Raw genomic sequence first — 19,508 nt, forward strand, 5'->3', positions numbered from 1 at the left:
TCAACCTCTTCAGAATGTATGTGACCATTCCCTTGTCCCATTTCTTTTCGCAACTTTCTGCTGGGTTTCTGACCTTACTATATATAATTCAAGATTTAAAATCCTTACTGAATCAGCACTTCTCATTCTGTGGAGTCCTTGGGGTTCTCTGAGCTTGGTTGTTTTCTTGCAAACGTTTCGTTACCTGGCTACCTAGTCGGGTAATGAAATGTTTGCAAGAAAACAACCAAGCTCAGAGAACCCCAAGGACTCCACAGTTCAACCCTGAGCTACACATATTCACTTCTATTGGTACTTCTCATTCTGACCGGAAGGTTTTGGTGTCCCCTTGTGGGACTCAGAAGGAAACCAAGCTACCCCATCCCATGTAGCCCGATGACAAGGGAGTTATAGAGGCTCAAGAGAAAGTAGAGATCTATCAGAAGCCACATGCCACAATGCACCAGGTGCTGTGGATCAATAACGGGAGAAAATGATTGGTTACACGTCTTACTGGTGGACTTCCGGGAGCCATCCGAGTGGCCATTTTGGGAAGCGGGAGGAGGACTAAGTGGGCTTTAGTTTACTCCAGCAGGCTCTTAACATTCTCATAGCCATTGCTAAGTTCCACAGGAGCTGTCAATCCAAGCACAATGTCTGCATATCGATTAAACAGGCCCAAAGAACACACAGTTGACAGAGTTGGAGAAGCATCACGCTCAGCTTCCAGGCATAACCAACTGGCTTCCAATGAAGACATAATATGCCTGCCACTTCTAGACGCCACGAGCTTTTGAGGGTTCATTCCGCCCACGTGGCAAGGGCAAAATTAGAGGGTGAAGCAATAAAAAGGTCCTTGGGTGATTGGTAAACTTGACAGCCCCAGGGTTAGCCTCATTAGCATCTCATCCGAAGCGCCAGTGGGCTTGGGTGATGCTATCAAGGTGGCTTCCTTTCCACTTGATTGACCTCAGTGACAGAGCTTCATTGCTTAGACACCTACAATCACCCGAAAAGGGATAATGAACAGTAAAAGACTTTTCACCCATGAAATTGCTCGGTCTTCTCTTTTTCCTTGGGAAAATCAAGGCCTAGCATGTCTTTAAAAGCTCAGATTACAAACGGGAGTGGTCTAGCTGGCTGGCACGGAGATGCTCGGTTTTTGTAGGCCAGTGTTGTCCAAACCTGGCCACTTTAAGATGAGTGGACTTCAACTCCCAGAATTCCCCAGCCAGCATGGCTGGCTGGGGAATTCTGGGAGTTGAAGTCCACTCATCTTAAAGTGGCCAAGTTTGGACAACAGTGTTGTAGGCAAACCAGACCAACCATTTGGAACCACCTGCATCGAAATCTACCTCCTGATCTCCCTGAAGGGTTCCTCTCCTGCAAAAGAGGGTTCTGTTTTTTCCTGCCATGTTTTTAGGTCTTTTGAAGTCTTCCCTTGGGATTGAATGGAGTTGGGGGGAGTTGGGAGAGACAGACATTTTGCTCTCCTTTGGAGGAAGGACCCATGAAAGTAAATTTGGTTCCCGTAAAAACAAGAATAGTTTAACAAAAAAAATGCGGAGAAGAATGCTCAGCGTAGCTTTTCACAGAACACGGAGTGCTCCCTTGCTGTCCGGTTGACCCACTGGCCTTTCTAACAAGGGAGAGTTTATTCAACCTTCCCCAAAGTGACCTTCTGCAGATGGGTGAGGACTAGAGTCATGAGAAGACATCTCCTATGGCAGAAGCTGGCTTCTCTCCTTCAGAGTGATCCCAGGTCAAAATAATTTTTCAAGCTTTTATAGTGGGAAGAATAATGGCAGTTCTGAATTTATGTTTTTATTTTGCTTAATGTGTAGGAGATTTTGAAAATCAGTTCTCGATATAATCCAGATGCAGTGCTTTTGCGGTTTCCCTGGGGACCACTTTTAATAAAACTCTTAAAACAAGGGGGATAAATTCCATATTTTATCCAATATTTAACAACAGAAAAAGATCCCTTAGGAATTAACAAAGCCAACACTTGATTTTTCTTTTTTCCCATGGCTTTTAGGCAGTGAAAATATGCTTATTGTATTTTTAAATGACTTTTGGAGCTGGAGGAAAAACTATTTTCAGTTATTGTACCATAACAAAGTCTCTATAAAGGTTGATTATAACAAAGAATGCAGAGATAAAGGAGCTCAATCTAGTGGGAAAGTGTGGAGGGGGGGAATGAGATTTCGTAATTTAGCAGGGACTCCCATCTTTATCAGCAGCATTTCTAGCTAAAATGCATCTCTAATTAACCGAAGCAGATGCTGAAACCTCTCGGTGGAAAACCATTTCTGAAAATTGTTGTCAACTAGGGTAGAATCTTTCAGCTAGTCAGCCACGTAAGCAAATCTGCCGTCAGATTCCTATATTCTCTCTAAATTCCACCAGCGTACATGCGTAATAAAAGAAATGAACTACGCAAGAGACCTGTCACAAGGGGAGAATTTGGGGCCCCAGGAAGCCGTGCACCCAGACTTTCTATACTTCCCACTCGGATGAACTGATGAGTCCAGTCTGGGGTTCGAGGGGGGAGGAAGGCTCATGAAAGCATTTGGCACGGGGAGGGGGGGGAAGAAGAGAAGAACTTACTCAATGCCTTTGATTTCAAAAGGGGTTCACACTCATGTCTTTGCTGGCTTTTCAGCAGGGGTTTAGCCGACTCCTTGGGAAAGCTTCTAGAGAGGCTGGCAACAAACTCCATTCTCCACAGTAAGAGAGTAGGATCTAGCCAGTATTTTCCAGGAGACTGAAACATTGATTCAACGATTTTAACAGAACACACAGCTTGCTCTGGCTTTTGTGGCAGCAGAGAAAGCCATTGGGCCAGACCCCTGGCTGGCTTTTATTCCCAACGTGCTTCTGTACTGACCCTGGAAAATCTAGGGGACTGCAGGGGGTTCAAAATGGCATTAAAAAAAACAAACGTACAGGTCATTCTCGTTTAGCAACCACAACTGGGACCAGTGACTCGGTCACTGAGCGAAGTGGTCGCTAAGTGAAACCACAACTGTGCTTACGATCTGACTTCAGCTTTCCTTTGCTTTATAGACCTGCAAAGGTTGTAAATGCGAGGATTGGTCATAAAATTACTTTTTCATCACCGTCGTAACTGCAAATGGTCGCTGTATGAGGCAGCCACTAAACGAGGACAACCTGTATATGGTAGCCCACAGCTGCTTTTGAAAGACCTGGTTCATGTCTGAACAGGAGGGAACACTAGAAAACCCAAAAGCTGCAAATGATCTGGAAGATCACCATCAACCCAGCGAAAACTTCCAAGAAAAAGCTACATGTATCCACCAAGAGTCAAGTTCAGCTGAATGAACCTTCAGCTTACATAAAGAAAAAAGCGAGTCCATTTGGTGGGAAAAGGCAGGAGAGAAGTTGCTTAATTAAGGACATCAGAAAAGGATCCTATGGGCTTTTCCCCCTAAATGCTGACCAGGAATGGAGCAGAAAATTGAGATGGGATGGTATTTCGGTCAACACCCTTGGCCCAACATCCTCCAACAGGAGACACACAGAAGCCACCAATTCTTCCCTGGCAGTTCCCTCCAAGGCTTCCCTTGGAGCCAATGCTAAATTCCACCCCTCTGCCGAGCTCCTCTAGCACCAAGCAAGCTGACACCCCCACACTCACGTCTGCCACCCACTCCCTTGTCTCCGTCCCTTTCTTTTGTCGAAGAAATGGCCAGATCGAGCCCAGTGTCTATAGCAGCCGTTTTCACTAGCAGCATCCCCCATGGCAATTACTAATCATAATTACAGAAGGTGAGTTTTATCGCTGTCAGTGTTTACCCGATTAGCTATAATTTCTTCCCAAGCCTAGCGAGACACCTCTGAACAGGAGAGCAGGAAAGCAGTGCCAACGCAAAAAAGGAAAATAAGAATGAACGAGCTCAAAACGGGAGGCTTTATTTTTCAAACAGACTCCAGGGCTTCCAGGCCTTCCTCTTAAACAGCAACGAGCTCCAATCTGTACATTACACATTTCTAAATTTTGAGTGAAATAGGTCCACCCTGCCAGCAAGAGTTCTTGCCAAATCACGAAGAGGATTATCAAGGGAATAAATCAAGGTTGGCCACTTGACTAGTTAAAAACTCTCTAGTTGCTTGGCAGGACTTGGAATACTTTAGCAATTTTATAGAATCCTATCCTACACGGCCAAATCTTGACAGCAATAACCATTTCCTACTTCATAGGGGCTGCAGGTGAACTGACTCTACTCCTCTCTTTTATTATGTCAAGCCCAAAGAATGTGACCGGATGAACCCAATGGATAATTATGGACATGAATTCTGGGTTTGTGGGATCTGGATCACATAGGATTGCAACTCAAAGATTTCTCATTTTGATTGGGCTTCAACATCTGTGTTGACTTAGCTGCAGGTCGCAAGCCAACGGCAGGACTTGTGACTTCACCAAAGGCAAGCTGACGTCTTGGAGTCTTACCTTGAGGGTCAACCTGACCGTGTTGCACTCTTGCAGCGGGTTCAGCTTCAGCATCTCACCAAGGCTGCAGCCAGAGGTCTGGTGTTGCAACTCACAACACACGCAGACACTGTCACTGTCAAATTTAATCTGAGGAAGGAACAGAGGGGAGAAAAAGTCATCAGGTCTGAGATCAGCTCAGGTCAACGCTGACCCTGCTGGTGTTCCAGAAATCCTTTGGGGAGTCGTGGTGTGATGGGTCCTTCCCCTGCAGTTGGTGTTCCTCAGGGTATCCATGGCTTGGAAATCAACTATAATTGGGATTTGGGGTTTCTTCCTCTTTTAATTTTCTCCATTTTATCTTTGCATTATTGTAAGCTGCTCAGAGCCTTTTTGGAATCAAGCAACATAACTTGCAAAATCAACAAACAAGCGAAATGTTAATAGTTGTGCTGAGTGGACAGAACAAAAGGAATTACGGTCATCGCTTCCACCCTTGAAAGGCCCAACCATGACTGTCTTGCCTTGTGATTTTATTGTGTATCTCTTGGTCTCATCATTCCCATGTTGTAATGCATCTTTATTTGATGTATCTCTCCGAGCCTTTAGAGTTAGGCCGTTTATACATCTTACAGATAAATAAACCAATAAGCAAAGAAGAACACTGAACTAGTGGCTGACTTGTTAGAGGGTGATTTCCTACATTCTTAACGCCTGCAGAAGTTCGCAAGGGAAGTAGATGTCAGCGAAGAGATGCTTTTGAGTAGATGAACCACAGCTTTGTTGAAGGTGCTGTGTTCAGCCCAAAACACCTCCCGTTCAGAGGACCGGGGAACCTTCTCATTCCTCATCGATGTTCACTCTTATTGTTTAAAATCACCCGTGTATCAAAGGAAAGCCACAGGGCTCACTCTTTAGAAGTACTTAGCCGTTACACAAAACCTCTTCCTTCCACAAGCTGTAAAAATGAATAAACTTGACAGAAATACACCAAATAAGGATGAACGCTTACTTGTTTTGTGCATTGAGACCGCCGCTCCTGCCAGCGCTTATGAACAACAAAATGAGATTTCTCTTATTGGCTCCGTTTATTTCCACGCTTCTATTTTAAGGAGCTACGCACGGGGGCAAAGGGAGCTGGGGCTTCCGAGCAGATTTTTATCCCTGGCAGTTTTTAAAGAGGCAAAACACGCGTGCCCAAAGAGCAAACGGGCGTGGGGTGAGTAAGGACACGCCCCAGAGACAAGCTGAAACCTTTGCCCAATTTTATGGCTGCCTTTGCAGACGGCAGATGGCAAAACTGAGATGCAGTTGAATCGTTTGGAAGGAGGCAGCGACAGACTTATTAGTGGTGGCACCTTGTTTCACACCCTGTCACTGCCCCTTTCCCCTTTATAAACCCATTTTGGACATGATATTCCCACAATTCCGAAGACAATTGTGTTTCTGTCTGTCTGGGTGTATTTTGGGGGGGTTACACGCTGGCGTGTTTCTGAAGCAAGGCTTCCCACATCTTCTCCACTTCAGGCCCGCCCTTTCAAAGCCTCGTCATCTATCCCTGTTTATTGATTTAAAACACCGTTGATCCTAAGGGTCTGCAAGCCTTTCAAGCCCACCAAAAACAAGATTTAAAAATACAGCACTCGTTTAGAGGAGGGTTTTACGACGGGGACAGAGTGACAGCCCTTTAATGAGCTCTTCGCTTTTTATTTATTCGAGTTCCTTTATTTCGTTCCAACCAAGTAGTTTTAGGACTTTGGGGGGGGGTTATGTAATCCCTTCTCTCCCTTTTATTTTTCCATTTTTATTCGTGTTGAGAAGACAGTGTTCATTTACAGCCAGATGCGAAGCATAAAGCTTAAAAGAGGAACCCTGCCTTTGCTGTACTATTTTCACCTTGTCCCCCACCCCCCGGCTGAATTTAAAATGGTCAGCTGCTCAGGGCAGGAGAATGGAGCAAAAGGTACAGACAAGGAGCATGTGCTGGATCCAGGGATGCGTCCATAAGAACAGACCTTGGACATTTATCCCAAGATAAAGAATGCAATTGCGTCTTGGGGAACCAGGATTTATCCGTCTCCCGCCTCTTGGAGAGATAGCTTAAGACCTCTTTGCTGCCCAGACATTAAGCCCAAAGCTAGGCCTGTTGTGTGGGCGGCGAGGGAGATACCCCACACTGACAAAAGACTGTTAACTGTGGCAGAGTTAATTAACTATTGCATCTGATATTGCATTATCGGATTTTTTTTAAATTGCTATTGTTGTCTAGGTTGTCTTGGGCTGTGGCATATGGAGTCAATGGGCCACAGCAGTAATCCATCGAAGCGACAGCCCCAAATTCCAAGCTGGGTTGGATGGAGCTGTGAAAATTCAGTTTTTGAATTAGAGGGGAAAGGAGACCAACAAGAAAAGGCCAAACCCCACTCTCTGACTTCCCCAGTTTCAGTTACGTCTCCCTCTCTTCTTGTTACGACCGAAAAAACAGAAGCCAGGTGGGGGACCCTCAAGATAATATGCCACCCCCTTTCCTGTAAACTGAGCATTGCGAAAATCCAAAAGCACTCGAATGATTGCACTGATTATTTCACAGCCCATAAATCACACGTGTGTGTGTGTGTGCTTGTGTGTGTGTGTGTGCAGGCAAACCTCCTGTTTATTACATCATCTATACAAATCAGAGGTACAAGCAGCAAGTCACGTTTGCCCTGATTTTCCCTAATATTGTTACTGCTTTTTCTTTTTTCATACTCCCCCCCCCCTTTTTTCCTTTCTCTTTTCGTTCTTTTCCCTTTAAATGATTACAACTTGTGGCCATAGCAATATGAATATTACATTTAGGGTTTTATAGAGATTTCTAGTTATCGCGTAAGGTGACATAATGAACTTAGTTCTATATATTTCCTCCATTAATTAATGAAATAATGAATTTCAGATTTTATGGCAATGGTAAACTCTATTTACTGATATTTTATTCTTCAGCCGCTATGTCTCTTTCCTTTTTTTTCTTTTCTTTTAGGTAGTTCTTAATTCTCTTCCTTTAAATGTTTCAATAAATAAACTAATTAAACCGCCCCCCCCACAATAAAACTTTGCCTTGATGTTGTGGATTGTTTCCAGTGACCCATTAATTACTGGCCCAGGAAATGGGTGGGGATAAGGGATGAATCTTGGTGTCCCTTCCTTTCTGGAAAAACTGGTTTGCTTTCTCTTTAAAAAGAAAATAATGAGGGATGACTTTAAAAAACGGGCACCAGAGAGAGAGAAGGAGAAAGAACTGAATAAAACTAGCTAGCCACGTCCTATTAAATGATAGCGGTGTCACAGAATTGCACCCGCGGCTACTACAATAATGGACTTCCGGTGCCCCCATTCCGGTGCTAGACTCTGCGCTTCCAAACTCCGACCACAGAGCCACCTCTGTGTCCACAGAAGAACTGCACAACAGGGTGTCTTCTTCGAACCCAAAGGACTACCATATGTATATCTGGAGGAGGATGGGACGTAATGGTTGATTTCCAAACTGAACGCAATTCTGGAGAATGTTACAAAAACCTCCATGAAGAGAAGTACTAAAGAGCAGTGATATCTTGCTGTACTTTAGTGAAGTGTATGAAGGTCAAGAACATCCAGTAGAACGTCCAGTAGAAAGACCTTTGCTTTGTATGACGGTCAAGAACATCCAGTAGAAAAGCAGGGTGGAATTGTGGCCAACGGCCATCAGATTGAAGGCAACATAGGCCTTTTGATCCAATTCTGTGTATTAGTGCAGCCTTAAACTGAATTAAGCCAAGATGTTCCCCTTTGCAGATCAAACCTGGTTCTGTTCAACCCGCTTCTGATTAATTTTACCACCAGAGCAATAAAAGAGATGTCTTTCTGAGAATTAGCTATCTAAGGAAAAGATTCTTCGCATGTAACACTAAAAGACACTAAAACGAAAGAAATGAGAAAGGGGCAGTGGATCTAAAAAATTATAGAGGTTCTGTCATGTTCTGCATGCCTAATGACAGCGGGACATCCAGTTACAGACCAAAAAATGGACACTGATGTTTGTAACGAGTGCATCAAATGCCAAATCAATGCGAAGGAACAGGGTATTATTAAACCACTCATATTAAATAACACATTTTGTGAAACACTTCCCTCCAAGAGGGTAGCAATCTATGGCTGCAATATAAATGTGCCAATGAAATAGGTATCTTTCATTAGTATTGCCCTGTTATCTTGGGAAATGAAATGCAATTGCTCCGAGAACAGCCTTTAAAGCCTTGCATCAAAAGAATAAATAAGGTAGACTGTCAGAAGGTTATTAACTTGCCCAGAATGTCCATCCTTCACAGAATAAAAGAAAAATCATAATTTGAAGATTAAACTCAGTTGTAAAGTAAACGGGAGCTCATTTGCAAATTAATTTGGCAGCCCTTCTCCCTCTCCCCTCCTCCACTGAGTTCTGGATAAATCAGAATTGCAGGTGGTCTATAAAGAGTGGTGAGACTGAACGGAATAATTTCAGATGAAGGGGGAAGAAAGATAAACCAGATGGGGCTAGGAAGATAAGAGCCCGCTTCCAAAGATAGATAAGATCTATCTTCCAAGATAGATAAGAGCCTCCTTCCAAAACTGGAATTCTGTAAAAGTGGAAATGTTTTGTAGGCAAGAGTTAAAGGCAAGATGGACAGGAAGTAGAGAAGATGTTTATACATGCAGTGGTTGCTTCAACAATGTCTTAGTGTTCAGGTCTAGAAGGTCATCCAGAATCAGCAGACCTACCTAGCTCTTGACATCTCTCAACAGACCAGCCAATATATGACTGGGGTTATTCTAAAGAGGAGATCGTTCATACTTACTGGATTTCCAACATCCTTTCAGGAGTCCCATTCTGCTAGAACAATGTTCCCAAACTAGCATCCTTCAGGTCTCCTGGGATTTCAATTCCCAGAATTCGCCAATTGGGAATTCTGGGAACTGATGTCCTAACCCTTCTTGAGGAAGCCAGATTAACTACCTGCAATGTGACCTTTTAGAATGCAGAAGAAATATATGTATTGTATTCACTCATAGCAAAAAGACTCCTCTTTCTTTCCCTCTCATCTGCTTATCGTTCCAGAACCATTTAGATTGCTGTTTCTGAACTTTAGCAACTTGAAGGTGTGTAGACTTCAACTCCCAGAATTCCCCAGTCAGCTTCCTGGCTGGGGAATTCTGGGAGTTGAAGTCCACACATCTTAAAGTGGCCAAGGTTGAGAAACCCTAGTGTAGATGGGTCGTGCTGATGCAGCTCAGTTTTATCTTTGAACACCAGGAGCAGCACCAAATCCTCTCTTGTTAGATGTTTACAGAGAAGCAGCATCTACGCTGATGAACAGACTCCATTATTTGCAATTATAGATGCATAAAATCAATCATTATGGAAGCTTTTCTATTCCCATGGTATTCATTTTAATGAAAATGACCTTTCCTTATGCTAATTCTGTAGTTTTAAAATGTGATAATGCTTGAAATGTAGGTAGAGGTAGAGGCAAAGTAGTAGTAGTAGTAGTAGTAGTAGTACTATTGGCATGCATGTGGTTGATTAATTTTTATCTTTATCAAAAAAAGCAAAGTTAATTGATTGCATTTCTAACCTTGTTTTTTTCTCCAGTGTCTCAAGGTGACTTATATGGAGGTCTCCCTTCTATTTAGTTACTTATTTATGCTGCTACTCCATCCATTTATACTCTTGGCAGCTTACAACAAACCTACCAGATAAACAATTAACACCACCCCAACAACTCCAGAAGTATCAGCTCTTCCAAGTAGGCCAGGTGAACGAACATGCTCTTTATTGGAGTAAGGCAGAAGAACAGAACTTTGAAACCTATCCAAGTTTCTCTCTGTTCCATCTTATACTAAACAAAATCAAGGCAGGGTTATCCTGAGTTTCTTTCTCATGCTTTCTCATTCTCGGGACTCAATAATCTTTTCTCCAAGTCTCCCCTGAGTGGCTTCCCAATCCCCAAGGTCTGCTCCACATTCTTTTACAGGGAGATAAGTTGGGCTGAGAAAAAGTGTAATGGTCTGTGGGAATGGCCTTGGGAGACTGGAGGACGAGCCACAGACTGGACAGCCAGCATGTAAAAGGTATCTCAGCCCACAGAAGGAGGGAGGGCGTGGGAAGCATCTCAGAAGCCCCCCCTAGTTTTCCAGAGAGTAAAAGTAAGGGATGGGAAGGGTATTTTCAGACTTGCAAGCTTCTGTTAATGTAACCTTGCAGTAAAGATACAACTAGCATTCACTGTCATGCTTCTTGTCTGGACTACCTCAAAGGACTAACATCAATCTTGCCATCTTTTCAAAAAAGGTTCATGTTGTAACTGGGATTAGTAACATGTGGTGCCATTGGGGGGGGGGGTGGAAAGTTTCTCCAGCTATTAGACCCCACAAAAATATACAAACATATAGCTCAGCCTTAAATGTTAGTATTTCAGATGGCTTATTTGGGTCCAGATGATGATGGTGGCAGGCCAGGTCATGTCTTCAGTGCTACTGCAATCATCGTATTATCTTGATTATAAGTTGCTGTTTATACATGTTGATGCTATCATTCCTGGAAGCATCTGGGATCCAACGGTTTAAGAGCATCATGGTTAGTGTTTCATCCCCAAACGATGCTGTCTCTATTTTCGATTTCTTTGAAAAGAGCCTGTCTGCCCAGTGCTACAAAGATCCTTTCTTACGGAAATGCAACATGCAAAGCAGCCTATTTCTGGTGAACTTTTGCTCTCCTGGGTTCAGATGCACTCTCACTGCTGGAAGGCCTTCAACAGGCGCGGCCTTGATTGCCATTAATAAAAGCACCCAAGTGGGCTGCAGGAACTTGGTTTGCAAGATTAAGGAGAACAAGCAAACGAGGGACCATGACAAGAACAGAGACAAATAGGAAAGCAGAAATGCTGAAAGGGAGTTGACCTGTAATTAAGATTAAACGAGGAAAATGGAAGACGTATAACTAATTCCATAGCACAAAAGGAACTAGCATCTCCTTTCTTGTGACAATAAGAAGGCATTAATTATGTTTAGCATTGCTGCTGTTATGCCTGAATCAATAAAAGCATGTCCAAATCTCATTTTTGCCACTTTGGATCCAGAAAGAAAGCCCTTAGTGCAATCAGTTTGATTTATTTTGTGATTTCCTTGGTGTCCCCCCACCCACCCCCAAAGTTTCTCAGCTGGTTTGCACTTCCGATGCCTTCATCTCACCAACTTATTCATCTCATTAAATCTAAAGACCAAGCAGGCCCCCCGATTAAAGTGTAATCATGTTTGTTACATCTCTTTAAGCTTCAGCATATTTTCACCCATGACCGAGGGTTTCATATGGCACTGAACGAAGCCTTCAGCTTCTGATTTTAAAAAAAATACTTTTGAAAGTTGGACAATAAAGAAAGTGGAACAGCTATAAAAGTAGGAATTAGGTAGCTGCTGGAATTCTGATCCCCACCCTGTTTTTTGACCCTACAGGCCCAACTGAGATGGTGTCTCACCAAAGATGGTGCTTTCTCTAAAAAGGAACCCACAAGAACCAGCAGGTGGTTTGAACACTGGGAAAATGCATTTACATGGTTTCTTTTAAACCCAGAAAACCATTTCTGCTATTTCTTCTGAGGTCCCCAAAGCACTTACATCATCAATTAATAACCAAACGTGATCAAAACAGCAAACAGAACAAAAAGCTTAAAAAATACATGCTTCTATAATGGGGCAAACTCAAGCACACACATACATATACACACACACACTCTTTAGAGGAAATCAATTAGTCCTTATTTAAGCAAGCATCTGACAAGTATTTAACAACCCAGGTGCCATAAGTAGAAATGTTTTGGACAATCTGGCACATCCAATCATAGCAGAAGATGAAAGCCAGCGGTAAGCCTGCAGGTTGGTTACATTGCTAGTAATTTATTGCATTTTCTTGCAAATTAGTTTTATTGTTTTAATTAACTGTTTTAAGTGGTTTTAATGGCTTTTATTTTATTTCTGTTGCTGTTTTTAATTATGTAAGCCACCCTGAGTCACTTAGATGGGATGGGTGGCGATATAAATTGAATGAATGAATAAATAAATGAATGAATTGAATTGAATTTTCCTTCAGTTAGTCTGATCCCAACCCATTTAGGATATCAGTGCTCCTGACAAATGTTGGAGACTGATAGATGGTGGTTGAAGAGTGGGAGAGGAGAAGACCTCTAAATTGTGAAAGTGAGCAAGCGAAGAGGAACTTGGGGACCTGCATTTTGACCATTGAAATACAAACCAGTTGAATTCCCACTGAAAAACTGGCATGTATTTTTGCATTTTCTATTTCAAAGCAAATCAGCATATATACAGAAAAAGAAAAAGGAAATAGGTAGTTTCAATTACTCACCAACTGACATCCTTCTAGGGAGTTCACTAGCTGAGCATTTTGACAGGAGAGAATGGAGCCAGCTAAATTCAGCATCACGCAGACTGCTGACAGCAACATGAAAAAGGTTATCTGAGGAAGAAGAAGAAGAAGAAGCTTGGTCATCTTATACTGCAATGATCAGCAAGGGCTAAAAGACAAGATTTGGTTTCTACTCTGCTTCTGTATTCATTGAGTTTTGGATACTGTAGAGGATCTTGAAAACAATGTCAGTGTTCAGCTGGGTTCTATCTGCCACCATTACCAAGAGTAACCTGCCTCAACTCATGGCCTCCAGATGTGTTGGACATCAACAGCCATCATTTCCAACAAACACATTAAACACCATGGTGGTAGGGAAACATAGAACTGTAGATCTGGGAGGGACCACAAGGATCATCTGGTCCAACCCTCTTCAGGGCAGCTGAAGTCCAACTGGGTATCTGCCAAAAGGTGTTCTAGTGATTTGTAAACCCAACACCATCCATTTCTCAACAACCGATAAGATTGAACAGATTATTCTAGATAATGTATATACAGAGCAGCATTTAAACAGTGTTCAAAACCCTGCAAGCTGAGAGGTTCACAGCCTGGAGAAACAGCAGCTTGCTGCATCTACAGCAGAGGTAAAATTTGGCTCTCAGTGTCCTTGGGAAGTACTTGCCTCCTCCAGTAACCACTTTCCAAGAACCAAAGAAGGCAGCCATGCCTTCATCCTGCTTTACCTGTTGTGACTCCTCAGGCAATCCATCTGAGCAGAAAAGATTGCACCCTATCTCTGTCACCTTCTGCCTCCTCTCTGGACCTGGAGACATTGAGGACCAGTGGTTGTCTTGTTAAAAAGCAAGAAAACAAATTCACATCATGCAAGAAATACTTGCACGCAATTAAAGAGCTGGAATGGTGTTCTTTTCTTCACCCTCCAGCATTTTTGCTCATCTGAATGAGGCACACCCCACAGGAGCAAAGCAAGTGTGATCCATTCCTGGTGTTGCTTCTGTCAACATGAAAAAACACTCCCAGGGCACTGTGCTATCTGAGACAGGAAGGGTCTCAGCTTGTTGAGAATATGAGCAGATAGGCTGCTGTTTGGGGATGACAACCAAGGATTCACTGGTGACCGTGATCACTGCAGATAACAATTGACAGATCCTTGCTTACCTGTGGGAGGCAAGCAAGCAAGCGTGTCTCCGATGTAGCGAAAACCCTCGAGCTCCTATAGAAGCACCTGCTTAGTTTCATTACTTATTTCCTGTACATCAGCGGCTTCCTGTGTGCCACTCACACACTTTCACAAATGAGAGACACATCTGTTTGGAGAATCATGGTTACTTCCAGCACTGGAATCTCCCGTTCAAGCTGTCAAGGGTAGAGATATAAGATCCAACCCTTTGTGCAAAGCCCACTGAAAACCAGGAGCACAGCAGCCATCTGGGCAAGGGTTTTGCTAACAGAGAAAGAAAAGGGTATCTCAAAAAAACTGGCTGCGTCATCGGACTAACTCTCCAATTTATCTTCTGCTGACCTGCGGACAATTGTTTCCATATGAGCATCAAATTTTACAAAGACCAGCTTTGCTTTGGGAATCATCTGGCTGTGTGCAGATCACAGCTCTCTTTGGAAATCCTCCCTGGGTCATCAGGTCTTCAAGCTTTTCCCTCAAACACAACTAGAAAGTTGTTAAGCTGTTAGGAAATACCCCAGGGGCTTCTTATACCAGATATCCCAGTTAAAATCAAAAGCTAGAACTCAGCATTCTTGGTTTCAGCATGAAATCCTCCAGGCAGGAAGGCAGTAGATGGTACTGCAGAAAAAAATAACTAGCAACCCCGTCATCGAGTAAGAACAGCACCAAGGATTAGTGAGGCAAACATTGTGATTTACTTTAAGCAGCACGCAACTGACAATGTGCAACTTACAGGTAATTGAAATGGGCATGGAGCTAATGATGTCTTCCCTGAATATGTACTGCAACAAATCCATCTGCCCAGCTGTTCTAGCCAGCTGAAAATCTGGGAATTTGCTCTGAACAATATTTCCCCACCAAGAATTGTCTACCTTGGCATCCTTAAGGTGTGTAGACTTCAACTCAATAGCAGGTTGGCTGAGGGATTCTGGGAGTTGAAGTCCACAGAGTTGAAGTTTGGCCAGAATTCTAGGGGGAAAAGGTCCAAAAGTAGTTTGAAGGGGATGGAAAATGCCTCTGATAAAAGACTTCTGTACAATGTAAGGATGTCCTCCATCTACACCAAACAGGAAACAGGTAGGCCAATTGCCAATGGAGACCTTCCCTACTTCTGAGCTCCCTTTTCCACACAGGAGGAGGAATTCACTTGCAGGTCTCATGAACACACCATTTTTTTTCCCTTGCACTGGAAATAAAGAATTGTGACTTGGTGTCCAGGAATGGTAGGCAATATTTGCATGGGCACCCATCTCTTCCAGTTAGCTCTACTCCCTTAGTAAGTTATCAAAGGCTGACTGAGATCCCCCTTCAAGTACTTAAAGTGGATGTGAGGCATGGTGTGGCACAAGCATTCCTCTCCTTTCCCCAAGAGAACCTAGCTTAATTTAGAACATTGCTTCTAATCAGAGAAATGCAATAACAACATTTGCTTAAGTTTCTGGATTGCTAATATAGCAGCCTCGGGAATAGCTGAAAATGCAAAGAGAATCCTTTCACAGTTCTATCCCTAGGATTCCAGCTGTTATATCTTTATGTAGGAAAGAATCACATTACTTGGCCAAACTTGCTCTATCAGTGGTGATTTGGGGGCAGTTGCCCCACATCACTCCTGGCTCCACTGTTCCTTGCCGGAACTTCAAGAGTTCATGAAGGAAGCTTCAACCTGTCAGATAACCATTCTAAGGGTGGCTCTGGCTTCCCCACCATGGTTGCTGTCACACATCACACTTAACCTGGTTATTGAGCTAACCCATATTCTCACTTTGCACAACACACTGACTCATAAAACTAGCCAAAGGATGGTGTTCACACAACCTAAACCACCCCCCCCCAAAAATTAAGGTTACCGCTAACCAAACTTAGCGTGTTATGGAAATGCAGCTACTAGGTCTTTCACTGCCCTGGTTAAGTGTGCTATGCAAACTTGTCTCATGGATGTTACTGAGGTTGAAAAATGTGCTTCTATGTATTTTTCTTAGCCAAAAGGCCAAGAATTGAAAGTGCAATCATGGGAGGTTTGAGCGCAAAGGCAGGGCCTGGAGGAGGTCAATATTCTTATCCTAATTGCTAACCCGAACCCTGGCCAATCTACAGATGGAAGAACACGCCTCTTTTGCTTTTGGTAAGGTCTACCTTTTTTCAGGCACACATCCTCTCTTCTCCATCAGTTTGCAAAACATTTTTGTTCAGGATTACAAAAAATCCATACAAGCATGCACAAAATCTCTAACAACGCTACAAAATATTCAGCATAAATCGGCTGTTTTCCTTACGCACTTGTGTAAGCAGTATGTTCTCCAGCATATGCCTTCCCTCTTCATTTTTCCACTGCAAAACTGCACCATAAAATTCAGAGGCGTGAAAGCTAAAATAATAATCCAGCCATTTCATTTGCTCCCTGCCTTTATTGGATATGGCAGTGAGGAAACCATCCCCGCTTCTCCCCCCACCTTTCGAGAGGCTCTGGAACCTGTCAGATCCTCCCCCAAATCGATTCCAAAATCAGAAGAAAGCTTCATTTTCAATTATCTCCATAATGAAAGAAAACAAGTTGAAAGCAGATGAGTGCAAAGAGAGCATCAGATGGCTCTGGAAAGGAGAAGTAAAGCTTTTATCTGCACATCAGTGGTTTGAAGCCCAGATTCCACAGCCAAGACCGATATGGAAGATGGATCCTTATCAAACGGCCCACCCAGGAACAGAGCAGACATCTCACAATTAGTGCTTGGGGCTGCCTGGAACTTTGGTCTAGCAGAGCTGCAGAAAGAAGGAAGACGACTGGTCAGGAACTGAACGCAGCGTGGCCAGCAGGATCGATTCTTTAGGCTCCAATCTATTTCCAAAAACGTAGAATTTCACCAAGGTGTGAAGTTCTAACAAACCCTTTGATGCTTGCCCAAGCTTTTAAATACTTTGTACTGCCTGGGAATTCCCAGGAGTTTTATCTCCATCATATCTGGAAGGCATCAGAATCAGACTGGTATACTTTCTACAAAACCCCAGTAATGGGAATTTCATAGCCCTGCTACCCAAAACCCTTAGAACTTTAGTTGCATGAAGTGGTGCAACAGAGACGACGTTTGAATCTATTGTGCAAAACTTTAGAGCAGGGTTCCTCAACCTTGGCAACTTTAAGACGGGTGGACTTCAACTCCCAGAATTCCCCAGCCAGCCTGGGAAATTCTGGAAGTTGAAGTCCACCCGTCTTAAAGTTGCCAAGGTTGAGGAACCCTGCTTTAGAGGACAGAGGGTCTATCTTAACAGATTGCCCCATTATCTGTGACCTCTGCTGCAGTGGAATTCCTGCCTTCTGCATCCACAATGCAGCTGCAAAATGTCACAGCAGCAAGGACATACATGTGTTTTCAGTTGCCACCTTCTTCCTCAATATCCCTCCAAAACAGTGATGCACCATCAGGTAACACAAGTTGAAGTACCTCCGTTTTATCTATATTCCATCCAACATACCCAAGTCCTCTAAATGCCCTTATCCACTTTGCCACCAGGGGCAAGGTTCTGAAAGTGGCATTGAGGCTCTTCCTGGAAGGATTTACATTCCATTCAGAGGACAGGAACGTCATATCATATACAAGGATTCCATCCTAGATCGACGGCCTCACTCTTCCAAGTTTGGGCAGTAGTTTGCCAGTCACACAAGCTCAAAGCAAGGTTAATGTCCTTGCAAAGAGAAGACCTGCCTCAATTTCACCCATACCGTGTTACTGGAACGTGGTTGAACAGATGCGTTTTAATCACCACTCGGGGCCAGTGTCCTAACACACATAAACTCTATCTGCAGAAGTAGATATGGCTGGGAAATGTCTCATACTGCAAAATAAATTACACACTTCACGTGCCATTAGAGACAACATGTTCCCCGATCATAGCTAAGGCTCTGTCATCTGTGTTTCAATCATTTCATCTTGAGTAATAAATCAAGGGGAACTAATGTCAGCCTGCTTCTCCAGTTATTCACAGAAGTGGGACCACATTGCTAGACATTCGTACCCAGAAACAATCAATGTCAAAACGTCTGTTATTCAAATCACATCCTCAAAGATACAAGCTGCTGATTTTGCCTTCACCACCATATCATTTTAATGTGTGCCTTCATGGTTAAATAGGACAGGCTACAAAGCTTGCTCGAAAGAGGCATGACCTATTCCCTGTTCATCACAGTCACAATCCTTTCCCTGTTCATCACAGAGAGCCGGCTGGTTTCATACATATGGAATGTGGTGCTGTGAAGAAGTACAGGGGAAGATGACGGGGAGATCTGACTGTTGCTTTCAGATATCACTTAGATCGGGGGTTTTCAACCTTGGCAACTTTAAGATGTGTGGACATCAACGCCCAGAATTCCCCAGCCAGCATGTGTTTGACCAGCATGTGTTCAACTCCCTAACTCCCCAGCCAGCATGTGTCCCCCAGTGTTTAAAAAACACTGACTTAGATGATGAAACACAATTGCTCCAGAGGGCAGGGCTTCAAACAAGGGCTGGAAGTCGCAAGCCATGGTCAGTTCCTCCAGGTTGGGGCCGAAAAAAACATGGCAGGAGGAAAGCCCCAAAGTTGCTCTCCATGGTCCTGAAATCTAGCCCACTGTGGAGTGGAACAGCTCCATCTTCCTTCAGTTGACTGTCTCTTGCCATATATCTTTCCTTAGCCATCATCAGGAGCAGATTCTGACTGATTTAATGACACTGAACAAAGAAGTAAATACATCATTAAAAACATAACATCCATACATAAACCAAAGGATAAAAAATGAAACTATTAAAAACTATCAATCAACCCATAGCTGCTGTCAAACAAGTCCAAAGAGGACTGTTTTCATCACCTTTGGAAAAATAATCAGGACAGAGACACACCTAACCTTGGGGATGATCTCTGCAGGGGGAGGGGGCTACTGCTGAGAAAGTCAATCTCTGCATCCCAGCCCCCCTGTTTTCTTTCAAGAGGATCTGGGTCATCTTCTCCCTACTAGATTGTGTAGGTCAGGCAGATTCTATAGAAAGAGGACAGTCAAGGCCCCAATCCCTACAAGGACTTTATAGGTGATCCACACCTTGGACTGGGAGCCTAGAAGCCTAAAGCTTCTGCAAAACAGGTGTTATTCTGCTAAACTGTGTAACACTGGTCAGCAAGCAAGTCACCACATCCTGTGCCAGTTGTAGCTTCCAAACTGACTTGGAAGAGCAGCCCCAGATGATGCAATTCCTTGATGGGACCATGACCAGCTTGATACAGCAGTGCTTCCAGCTCTACCTGGAGATGCTGGGAACTTTCAGCACTAAGCTGTGGGTGTCAAGCTGAGCTTTATAAGGGCAGGCAACTTTATAGGGGAGGTCAATAGCCACATGCTCAGTTCAGGAGCCAGAACTCAACAGTCTGCCCACCAAGCTTTTATCATTCTTCCTGGTGTCACCAAAACAAAAACGAAGACACCTATGCAAAAGGAGGTG

The 19,508-nt window shown here is 43.5% G+C and overlaps 1 protein-coding gene across 2 annotated transcripts in view; it reads right to left on the reverse strand.

Annotated features, from left to right (window-relative positions):
- Positions 1-19,508, reverse strand: part of ENTREP2 (endosomal transmembrane epsin interactor 2) — a 104,678-nt gene that overhangs the window by 22,209 nt on the left and 62,961 nt on the right. For both annotated transcript variants that reach the window (XM_088148331.1, XM_088148332.1), the window contains exons 3-4: positions 12,840-12,950; positions 4,454-4,582 (exon numbers count right to left, since the gene is read on the reverse strand). In XM_088148331.1, the coding sequence (XP_088004457.1) occupies positions 4,454-4,582; positions 12,840-12,950 (240 nt within the window). The remainder of the gene's footprint in view (positions 1-4,453; positions 4,583-12,839; positions 12,951-19,508) is intronic.

This window comes from Python bivittatus, unplaced genomic scaffold (assembly GCF_059951505.1).
Source record: "Python bivittatus isolate LINGU-HERP-01145 unplaced genomic scaffold, Pbiv_v1 ctg000530_np1212, whole genome shotgun sequence".
Taxonomy (NCBI): Eukaryota; Metazoa; Chordata; class Lepidosauria; order Squamata; family Pythonidae; genus Python; species Python bivittatus.